This window comes from Zea mays, chromosome 8, assembly GCF_902167145.1.
Source record: "Zea mays cultivar B73 chromosome 8, Zm-B73-REFERENCE-NAM-5.0, whole genome shotgun sequence".
Taxonomy (NCBI): Eukaryota; Viridiplantae; Streptophyta; class Magnoliopsida; order Poales; family Poaceae; genus Zea; species Zea mays.
In genome coordinates, this window is record NC_050103.1 from 947,454 (window position 1) to 959,204 (window position 11,751).

General features: G+C 42.3%; 1 protein-coding gene and 1 long non-coding RNA gene across 3 annotated transcripts; one reads left to right on the forward strand and one right to left on the reverse strand.

Annotated features, from left to right (window-relative positions):
- Positions 1–201: 201 nt before the first annotated feature.
- On the reverse strand, positions 202–10,441 carry LOC103634641 (probable WRKY transcription factor 31). Its single transcript, XM_008657236.4, has 6 exons — positions 10,094–10,441; positions 9,884–9,955; positions 9,568–9,759; positions 8,233–8,505; positions 7,854–7,967; positions 202–1,218 (listed from the first exon to the last, which is right to left on the reverse strand). Exons 1-6 carry the CDS (start codon positions 10,334–10,336, stop codon positions 469–471), a joined length of 1,644 nt encoding a protein of 547 aa, XP_008655458.1. The 5' UTR covers positions 10,337–10,441; the 3' UTR covers positions 202–468.
- Positions 2,260–6,190, forward strand: LOC103634640 (uncharacterized). Of its 2 annotated transcripts, XR_002264436.3 has the most exons (6): positions 2,506–2,900; positions 2,973–3,245; positions 4,192–4,271; positions 4,373–4,455; positions 4,829–4,915; positions 5,055–6,190. It is a non-coding gene; the product is annotated as an uncharacterized lncRNA (long non-coding RNA). The 2 variants fall into 2 exon arrangements; XR_002749050.2 differs by having other exon boundaries at positions 2,260–2,900; positions 2,980–4,271.
- Positions 10,442–11,751: the final 1,310 nt, after the last annotated feature.

An 11,751-nucleotide genomic window follows, 5' to 3' on the forward strand; every position in this document is an offset into this window, starting at 1 on the left:
AAGATAACATATTACCTTGTTCCTCAAACTAACATGCTATAAGCACCGGCATCGACTCGAGTATCTGACGACCTCAACCTAATCATGTTCCACGAAGGTCGGAGCCTAGCTCGGTCATCGCCCATCATGGACCGTTAGCTTGGGACGACGGTCAGTTGGGTAGTCCAGTCTATAGTTAGTTCCAACTTCCAAGGAATTTGACCATTAATTCCTTTTCTTATTCATCTCTGCACACTCCTTTCCTTGGTAAAGACAATATTGTATACGCGCCTAATTCAGCTGAAATTACTGTATACTCCGTATTTCAAATTTTCATTTGTACACACACACACAGTGCAAGTATGGTATATCTCATTTATATATGCTATTATAATAAATAGTATAATACACTCAATTTTACATATAGTTGTAGTGCAGAACTGCAGATGGATGATCTCTGACAGTCAAACTCTGCACAGATCAATTAGCTCAAGTTGTGGACGTGGTGCAAGCAGACTGCGTCGCGAACCGCGGCGACCCGCCAGACGCTCCATATGCTCCGGCTGCCGTGGGACCTGCTGCGGCACCACCCGCACTGCCGTTGGCCTCCCCGGCGCTGCCGATGTTACCTGCACGTGGAGTAGGCTGAGCCTGATGCGCTGCCCCTGCCATAACCGACGAGATGGCCGCCGCAAGCGCCGTGGTGAAGTTGGGGTTGGCGGCGATGGCCGCGGTCACCGTCTCCATCACTGACTGCTGCTGCTCATGACGCGCGACGAGGCCAGCCAGCGACATCGACCCCGTGGGCGGTAGCTGCTGGAGCAACGTGGCCAGCGGCGATAACGGCATCGCCGGAGCCGCCACGGGGTGGATTCCACTGGGCGGGCGATGGAGCCCGAGCCCGTGATGAGGCAGCAGCAGACCGCCGCCGCTACCGACAACGCCGCCGGGCGTCTGCGTGAGGTCGAGGGTGATGGTGGGGAACGGCGCGGAGGCGGAGAGCGTGGCCATAGTGGACGCGTAGGGGATGCTGCTGGAGTGGTGGAATTGGAACAGCGCCGCCGGGTGGCCGAGGAGCGCGGCCGCGCCGTCGCGGCTGGTGGCCGGGCCGGAGAGCAGCATGGTAGCCGCGGCGGACGTGGTGCTCGCCATGGTGGCGGCTGCCGGCGGCAGCGGGTGGTTGTGGTGGCCCTCGTATGTGGTGACCAGGATTGTCTTGTCCTCGGCGCACCGCTGCACCTGCAGTCATCCATGTATACAATAATAACGAATGACATTCTTGCCTTTTTTTTTCTTTTTTGGAATGCATGAATTTTTTTGGGTTTACTGTGTTTTTTCTGTAAAAATAAATTAATTCCGTGTATGATTCATGTAAAATTCATGCATTCTAAAGGAGCCTAGTGTATTTTCTCAACGTACAACTATATATGTGTTCCAACACTGGTTATTATATATCCAATGGTTTAGTTTACATATCGAGCTTTTGTGCATGCAAGTGAGAAGTTACACGCCTAACAAGAAAGTGATGAGTATCTATCGACATGTGTGTCAAGCATTGAGAGCAAATTCAGAGGAAGATCACAGATTAGTATAGTTGTTATTTTGATTTTTCGATGTATAGCACCAGCTGCATGCGCTAGCTCTTTAATTTGATGCACATTTGCATATGCCGTCACGACGTAAGCAGACGCAGGCATGCATGTGAATATCGCAGCGAGTGTTCGGTGAGGGATCAGCGTCTCCACGCAGAAAATAATGTGCTTGCTTGCAACTATATAGCTAGTAGCTAGAGATGGTTGCCAAATATAATATGGACCATACTATACAGCTAGCTACATAGATGGAAGGAAGACGATAAATGAACACGTACGTAGCAAGCAGCAGCGTATGCGATTGCGAGGGTGCAGCTTTAACATGTTCACATTATTAGCCTATGAGGTAATCTTCATGCACTACACGACGGTTGATCTTTAGCGACCCTTATTAGGTACCAACTGTTGGTTGTTAAAGGTTAGGGACCGACGGTCAGTCGCTAAATCCTTTTGTAGCAACGGTCGGTTGGTCGCTAAAAGTCTAGAAATTTAACAACTTATGGTTGGTCGCTATAGATGTCGTCAGGTACTAGCAGTGGGTCGCTATAGAGCAAGGATCACTATCAAATCTTATAGCCTGAACGTACCTGTAGATGTTAGTGACTAAAAATTAATTAAAACAAGTAAACATTGATCGCTAAATTGTAGTAAAAAAAGAATTGTAGAAAAGAAAAAAAGAATTATGGAAAAGTAAACGAATCGTAAAAAAAAGGATTTTAAGGTTTTGAACCTTGAATCTATTGACATGAATGACATAACCAACTAGACTACGCTTGGTTTTGCTATCTATTGTGCTAGTAATATTTAATATTAGAACATAAAACAACTAAGTACGGATAAATGGACCCAAATTCTTCATACAATTCACCTTTAAGCGTTCCTATTCCTATCCCTTCCTACCTCTCCCGTCTCAGGTGCCGCCGCCGCCCACTCGTCCCCATCCCCCCAAACCTCCAGCTCCCCACCTCCCCCGCTCGCTCCATTCTAGGAGCTACCATACCGACGATGGCTCCCAACTCTGCTCCTCTCAGATCTCCCTCCACATCTCACCTTCTCCCCCTTCCTCTCCTGGCAACGCCTTGATCCTGCCCCCAAGATCTCCTAGCCACTGTGTCCGCCCCCACGCTCGTTGCCCAGATCCGGTAGCCCCTCCATGCTCGTCCGCCCCTTTCTCGCTCTCTCCCCGGTCGGCTCGCTCCCGCTTGCAACCCCCACACCCCGTTTTGCTCCAGAGACAGTTCGCAGGTCCTCCTCACGGCGAAGCGCAGGTGAGCGCAGGTTCGGCCAACGGCCCCCGACCCGATCGCAGGTCCTCACGGCGAAGCGCAGGTGAGCCCATGATTTGCTCCTCTGGCCCTCCCCCCTACTCTCATGAATCTGCACTAATCTGGTTCTATCTAGCCTGCAGAGCCGAGTCGGACATCACGACCACGACCATGAGGCGTCGTCGTAGAGCAATCAGAGCCGTTTTTGTTGCCCCTCCCGGTTAGAGGTCCCACACTTTTCCTTGTCCGGTGATGAGAACTAAGCTACCTACTATTCTCTCCAATATGATGAGGATAAATGTCTCCAATTTGTACAAACTACCAATCCGGACAAGAAATCTAATCCACGGTGCTCCAATCGACTGGCCTCTGATAATGGAGTCTAGAGTGTTTGAGTTTGAGGACTTAGGTATAAGGATGCATTTTCAGCTACATTTACGAACATCTTGTTCTTTTTTGTAATGCATCTACCTTATTTCTCTTTACGAATTCCCACTCAATTTATTATGCAGTTAACACTACCACTTTACGATGGATTCCTAGCCTAATCCTTAAATTTCATTCTAATCACCATGCCTTTTAGATCTAGGCATTAGACTTGTATTGTTGGATCTGTTTAATTGTTTCTCATGCAACAAAATGAGATGAAGATACACACGAGTCTGAGTTTACAGTGTTTGAGTTCAAGGACTTCGATAAGGATGCATTTTCAACTGTATTTATGAACGTCTCTTTTTTTGGTAATGCATCTACCTTATTTCCCTTTATGAATTGCCACTAAATTTAGATAAGCTCTCTACTCCATGGTGGTCAAAACAGCTGGCCTCTAGTAATGGAGCTTAGTGTGTTTCAGTTTGAGGACTTCGGTAAGGCTGCATTTTTAACTATATTTACAAACATCTGGTTTTATTTTTGTAATGCATCTACCTTATTTCCCTTTGTAAATTCCCACTCAATTTATGATGTGATTAACACTACTATTATACGATTGATTCCTAGCTGAATCCTTAAATGGATTACTGATTTCACAGATGATGGGTGTGCTATTGATGGAATAACCCAAGATTAGGCCTATGTTTTTATTACATTATTAGTTTTTGTGCATTGTAAATTGTTGCAGCTCTGAGATGATATAACATTTTCGAGTTCTTGAGCATGATGTATCTGATGATGGTATGTTTAGTGTTGTGAAGGGAAGACGGTGTTTGTTTTCCTTTCTAATTTAAATTCATAGATACCCAGGGGCAGAGCCAGGATTGGGTTAGAGCCCAGGGCTGAGTTAGTTAAAACATGCTGCAATTCATTTTAGTTTCAATATTGTGCAGTTTCTTAAGTTGTCTTCCATGTAATTTTAGGCCTAAAACCAGGGCTGGAGCCTGGATATCCTAGGTCGTGGCTCCACCTAATGGAGATACATTATGATTCAATACATGAGGTGCCGATGTGTTGCTTGTTAAGATGTCTGCTCTATGATACAATTCATTATATTAGAGTGGTAAATGATAAGCAATTCCTTTTTGTGTTTTTTTTCTGCAGCATCTTGTCTGAAATCGTTTAGACCAAACACCATAGTTCTATCTGGGCTTAGTGGCCGTGGCAAAACCACTATTTACTACCAGGTAACTTCCAACTTTTTTGGTCTGTGTTTTTACAAGTTAAGGACAAGGTTGTAGCATCTAGTTTGCAAAATAATATCTGAACCTCATTTTTTGATTCTATTTAGGGTGTGGGATGAGCATTCTAGGCGGATATCAGTTCTGCTAGTTATCATGCTTACACATATATCTTTCTTATTCAAATTGAGTGATTGACTTTGCTTTTTCCATATAAACTAGTTGGTTTGTTTTAGTTGACTAACCAGAATATTTCCCCCCCTTTTGTCTACTATTAGATCATGTGGCATTTTTATCAATACCAATTCTTACAAGTAGGTGGGTTATCTTATTCTTGTACTATCTTTTGTTGCTCTCCTAATTCTTTTGTGCTTGTCAGCTTCGGGATGGATCATCACATCAAGGAACTGTTACTTCAATGGAAGAAAACAGTAATACTTTTGTGCTGCATTCGGAGCAAGAAAGGGTATGCAAACTTCTAGAGTTCATTCTTTTTCCAACATATTGAGAGAAAAGTAATGTAAATAGTTTTGTTTCTTGTGAAAAAACATGCATATCCTGACTGCGATATTTCTGCTAAACCTTCCTGTTGTCCTTCCCTGCAGAAAGACAAAGTAAAACCTGTGCATATTATTGATGTTCCTGGTCATGCTAGGCTCAAACCCAAACTTGATGAAGTCCTGCCTAAAACTGCTGCGGTTGTCTTTGTTGTTGATGCTCAAGATTTCTTGTCTAGCATTTGGTGTCTATTTCTATTTCATCTACTTTCACTTTCATGTGCATTCGCTATTTAGATGTTCAATAAGCTTCACACTCTAAACCCAAACTTGATCCGATTGCTGGTCGAGCCCCGCCCTCGCTGCCGCGCTTCGCTCCGGCTATGCAGCGGCGTGAGCACCGACCACACTCGCGAATGGGGAACTTATATTGTTTAAATGTTTTGAGTAGTTAGTCACAGTTATTTTGATAGTGTCATGACAAGGCTAGTAATGTCAACCAATTCACATCAGATAGTCGGTTTCTATGACCTATTGATTAAATGTTTTGAGTAGTTAGTCACAGTTATATTAATGCCAGCTTATATTGTTTTTCCTCATAAAAGGCATGTATGTTTACTGTGTTATCATATGCCCACATCGATTGCTCTTCACTAAAACGTTTTAGGATAATCTAGGAAAATTGATTTCTGGAGCTGATTCTTCGACATCAACAATCCAGCAGTGCTAGATTTTTTGCCAAAGATGGCAATTGTTACTGCCTATAGCTGTCTGTAGGTTCTCTTGTCAATCTTTAGAGATGACCGGGCAATAATTTTCAATAGACGCTGAAGTGAATGTCTCTTCTGGGTAGTGATTGTTGTTATTTATATGGGCCTTAGATATATCGGTGCAATCTTATTCACCATTGGAATAATATGAGACTTATGTTCGGTGTTTTCTTTTTACTCTTCTTGTTTAATCTTTACCAAAGGCCCAGTCGCACTCCCCTATCCTTAATTCGGTATGTTTTATTTTTAAACTAATGGCATACAGGTACATTTTAGCTACAACTGCAATGAAATTCATGTTGCCTCTAGACTATAGCATTGTTCAGCTTCACCTTGACTAAATAAGAATAAATATATTATCTGTCACCAAAACTTCACATGAACTGCTATCCTGTATTATCTGGTGGAAATATGAAGGTTTCTTTATTTCTCTTCTTAAACAGCAAGAGAAGAAGGAAGACAAGTCAGACAAAACAGAAGACGAGAAGAACTGATGTAGCCATGTTCATGCTTCCACTGTTGAAATGCATATTCAGCATAGCTTGCTCATCTCCTATATGTTGTTTCAACGTTGATTTAAAAGAAGAGCTGGTAGTTGTGGGCTTTTGAACAATAGCTGGAATGATCTAGCTAGCTATCTGTAAATGATCTAGTTGTGAATGATATTATAATTGTGATGCTTTTGTGAATATATAATTGTGGTGCTTTTGTGTTTATGTGATGGATCTATGACTGTGGTATACTAATTAACTGTGTATGCCTTTATGATTTGTGTATAAAAATCTGTGATTTGTGGTGCTTAATTAAATGTATATTTTTATTAATAACAACGGTAAAAAGGGCAACTTTCTGTTGGTTGCTAAATGTATAGTATGACGACTTACGGTTGGTTGCTAAATCTATAGTACAACAATCCACGGTTGGTCGCTAAATATACAATATTAGCAACAAACAGTCGGTCGCTAAAAAGATGTCGGTCGCTAAAGCCTTTAGCGACGGCACTTACAGCGACCATCCTTATGGGTCGCTAAAAGTTTTTAGCGACCAACCGTAGGTCGCTGAAGGTCGTTTTAGCAACCAACTGTAGGTCGCTGTAAGTGAACCGTCGTGTAGTGATGTTTGATTATTTGTTCATGTCAGTGTGCATGTGTCATCTATTGACTACAGGCTGTAGAAGTTATATATAGCTGTAATAAAGTCAAAACATGCATATATATATATATATATATATATATATATATATATATATATATATATATATATATATATATATATATATATATATATATATATATATATATATATATATATATATATATATATATATATATATATATATATATATATATATACTTGCCTAGCATGCATGATCTTGTTCAGTCGATTAGACTGAAGAAAGAAATTAAACAAACATGCATGTCATAAACTAATTAGGTACTTATGCGTACATGCACATGTAGAGGACTACTTGACACGGAAAACAGTCATTTGTGTTATATATTGGTTTTTTGAGAGATGTTAACAGTACGTGTATTAAGAAGTATACTATAAATGAAACTAGTCATATGTCTGTGAATTGCTACGGTTTATATATATATGACATAAGATAAATTTTGTTTTAATAAAGCGCAAAATATATGTTTTCTATTGATTAAGTAGGTGTAAATGTGGAGCCAACAACCAAGGTTCAAATATTTACTTATACATTACATAAACTCTCCTATTACAGTAGTATGTAGAGAAGAGATTATAGAAGTGCGGCTTGATTCTAAAAGATGTAGGGGTTTTTTTTAAAAAAAAATATTGACGCGGGACGACCGTTGAAACTGGTGCTTTAATATAGTAAAGAAAAACCTAAATTTATAGTTGCTAATGTATAGTACATCGATTTTAACAGTCCATGTAGAGTGTGATATGCATGATACAAAATCATGTCTAAAGTACACTTCAGTTTAGGACGACGATCGATGTTTAAAGTTAATGGCATGGTATCCCTTTCTGTTATAACAATTAAGACATTAATGTGATAACATGCATTATCCCAATGGAGTACCGAACTGCTGCCTCAAAGAAAGATGATAGTAATTCAAACACATAGCTAGCAGGTTTGCGCATTAATTTATTATACTATTATTACCTGCTTTCTCACGGGGCATGCCACAGCCATTGTGCACCGGTAGTATGCTCTTGGGCATGGGTTACCTTTGGCCATCTTCTGCCCGTACTTTCTCCATTGACACCCGTCGCTGATCTATAGATAAATATACAAATTCATGCATAAAAAAACTTTAGTATGTACATTAATTGGATGAAATAATTGTCTTTTTAAAAATAAAACCTTTAGATGTTCATATGATCGTCGAGCAATAATGAATGAGAAACAACTAACACTTTAATTCCCAGGCTTCCCCTCTATTCCATACCAGTCCCATGCGTACCGTGTTCTTAATTAAAAATGTTTCTTTAAGCAGGTCAACATAGCAGGGGAAGGGAATCAAATTGTTAGTATTTGTTACCATTGGTGCCTCAGATCGCGCACGCACAGACACCCTTGTCTTGTGGGCTGGCAACTCCGCCCGCTCGCCGCCGCCGTTCTCTCTCGCCGGCGGTGCTGTCACATTCGAAGACGTCCTCCGCTGCTTGCCGTCGCCGCCGTCGTTATGGTTTCCTCCATTGCTCAGCGAAGGCGACGCCTCTCCAGCTCCGTCGCTAGCCGCCTCGTCCTCAACCCTCAACAGCTGCTGAGCGGACGTGTCGTCGTTGTACGAGGCCGCGGTGGTCAGGCGGGTCTGCATCCAGATTTGGTGGTGATGGACACGTACGTACGTGTCATTTATTTGTTTAGTCAAAGAGGAAATTAAAGCCATGAATTGCAACTGAAAGCTAGCGATCATGCATGAGATTAGCACATGCTAACTACCAGTACAGATCAAGATGTACCAGTAAAAAGTGTGTGTGTATTCATAAAATTAGGGTCACACCATGCCAAAAAAAAAACGCTGTATGTGTGAGCATATCAAAATCGTGTGATTTTTCACCAACAATGACGACGCTGTGTGCATATAGATTAAATCTTTTTCAGGTCAGCGCATGCTAATATAGACTATTTCAATGCTCAGTTTGGATGAAATTGGTCTGATACTATGGTCACTCCGAAAGTTTCGGAAGAAATTAATAACAGGGGCAGTGGGCAGAGATCGAGAGTGCGCTGTTCCCCATGCTCCTATATATGTAGTATGTTTTTAGCATATCAGCATACTCCTACTTGATTATATTATCTCTACTAGGCTACTTGATGATTCATAAGCTCATGTGACATGCATGATTTGACGAGGATCTTACGACTTGGTACAAAGGACATGCGTGCATATGTACGCAAATTTAGCTGCTGTCTGTGTACATTACTGCATGAATCTTCTTGTTGAAGAATCTCTCAGCAGCAAATATGTTTCTGTAGCATATAGGTCTATTATATGTGGAACAGAAGCAAGGGAGTTCCATAAGTTCAGAGACAACCAGGGCTCTTACATTAAGATGACAAACAATTTTACTCCATCTTAGAATTGGTTCCCAAAAAGTGAAATGGATTAAAATAAACAGGCCACGGAATAATTGTTCAAAAGATGGTATATGTCTAGAAAAGTTAACAATCAAGTCTAGCTAGCTTGCATGCATGATCTATGGAAGAGTACGTAAGAGCTAGCCTGATTAAAGGACAAGAATAATTCTACGCAAAAGTAATCTGCTCTACTGTTGGAATATGGATCTCTCCAGAAGGATATAAACATGAGACCACGATATAGATGCAAGTATAATTAAGGCATATATATGTAATGAAGCGGCACACTTACATGAGCCAATGATGATCTGTTGATCATGAGATCAACGGGATGCTGTCGATGTGGGTGGTGTTGTGTGACCTGGAGAAGCTGCTGGTACATCGCGCCATAGTTCCGTGTGAGCTCGTTCATCATGCCACGCAGCCGCCTGTTATCCTCCACCACCCGCCTGAGCTCTGCTTCAACAGCTGATGAGGCCTCTATCTACGCATGGCGCCGTACGTGTATGTAGATCATATCAGGAATTAATGGAAAGGAAGGTCAAAATATATATGGGAGAAGATCTCCAGAGAAGCTAAGCATATATATATGAGCGAAAATAACTGACCTTTTGATTCTTGGCCGCCGCCGCCGTCATTTCCTCGTCGGGGCTTGTCGTGGTTAGCAGGTGTAGCCCGATCTGCACAGCAAACACTGCACCCGATAAATAAATTTAAACGGCGGGTATAAGAGGAATCACATAATCTCGCGCTTAATTTCATCAATCCGCAAAAGCCGCCGCGCCAGCAGCTGACGATCGAGATCGGGGTGCACTCACGTTGACGTCGTCACGTCCGTCGCCGGCGTCGTCATGGCTGCGGGCTCTGGAGTCCCTCGAGAAGAAGTCCACCTCCCGGATCTCTACTCGGCGGCGGCGGCCGGCCTCCTCGTCCTGCCGCCAGCCAAACAAGGTGGCTCCGCCGCGTTGCAGCGAGAGAGCGCCGTGTTCCATGGCTACTGCGTCGTCCTCCCCGTCACGGGCTTCCTCGTGGCGGTGGTGCCGCTCCGGCTTCGTCTCCATGGAAAGGACGGAGAAGGGCTGGGATTTATGGTTACTTGTGTCAATTAGGGTCAAGGGTACACACAAAAGAAGCCAAAGCTAACGGACTTGGAGGACTCCCGGCTCCACAAAACAATGAATAAATAAATAAAATATTAGAGGAAAAGAATGGTGGGTGTGGACCAATGGGAAGGCGGGAAGGGCCGCATGAAGCCGGTGGCACAGCAGCATCAGGCGCCGCGTTGCATGACGTCTGGGACAGGAGCGAGGGGTAGGTCAGTAATTGTGCATGAGCATCCACGTGAGTCGGAAGGTCCGTTCATTTGGAAAGGCATTGAGGTCAAGGAAGTCAACTTCAGTTAGGGAACCGAGTGGCGCAGGAGCTCGACACGACGAGGACTAATAATCCCGTTCTCTTGTTTTAACGCTTTTTTTTTCTCAACAAGTCAAAAATATCACGCAGCTGCGAAGTCTAAATGCAAGTGTATGTATGTATATTTAATTTGATATGTGGTTAGCATGCTCAATAGAAATGTAAAACATAAGTTCGTGACAAACCTAATGTGAATGCAAATGCATATGCTTACGATGTTAACCATGAGAAGAAACCCGTTTTTTTTCTTTAGCTCTTTTCTTAGAAATTGGTTTATGAAAAAAAAACTTAGTGAGCGTGTTTAAAATCCGGATTCTAGGAAACCAGTTTCTAGTTTTTAATACACAATGACTAGTCTACCATTCCTCTATTTAAATGGAAATAGTGGCAACAGATGTAAATTCCACGAAACAATAAGTGCATTACGTAATTAAATAGACAAAAATGGTTTTAGTTAGGGGATGTTAGCTTCTTGTTTTTTAAGAAACTGATAATCTAGTTTCTATAATGTTATTCCGAATATTTATGTTGAGCATTGACACTGGAACCTTACTTTAAATGGTTCTTATCTATTTTTTTACATAAGCTTGTAGTTTTAGGAGATCACACCAATACGTTTGTGGTTTAGTCACTATTATGTACCAGAGGGAGACCCCAGGAACGAGGTCTGTGGTGTATTAGTCAAAAGCTCGATTGTGAAGATGGAAGGGAGCGTCTAAGAGAGAGGCTATCTCAAAAACCCACTTACATGTGAGGAAGGACAAGAGCTATCCATAGAGTTACATAATCAGAATATTAGCCCTTGGCCCTTGCCCTTGCCAGGGTGTCCTTGCGAGAGACTCCAACGCGATTTAGAGAAAGCTTGCATGCTTCTTGTTGGGTCCATGCTTCGTCGCCGAAGGTCTTATAGAGAGAAGCGATCCTCGGATGAAGCTGTTTGTATAAGATAGCCGAAGGTTCCTCTTCGTAAAGCTTCGGCATTGCAAACCGACTTAAAAATAGAATGACCTTTTAGTCCACAAATGTCTGAGTCAATGTTGTAAGTTTTTATAAGGGGCATACT

Excerpts from the sequence above, each read along its gene's own strand:
- LOC103634641 (XM_008657236.4), bottom strand. The coding sequence starts at position 10,336 with ATGGAGACGAAGCCGGAGCGGCACCACCGCCACGAGGAAGCCCGTGAC. Across the intron at positions 9,760-9,883 it reads CGGCGGCCAAGAATCAAAAG|ATAGAGGCCTCATCAGCTGT; the intron begins GTCAGTTATTTT and ends CGCCATGCGTAG. Across the intron at positions 7,968-8,232 it reads CGCGATCTGAGGCACCAATG|ATCAGCGACGGGTGTCAATG; the intron begins GTAACAAATACT and ends ATTTATCTATAG.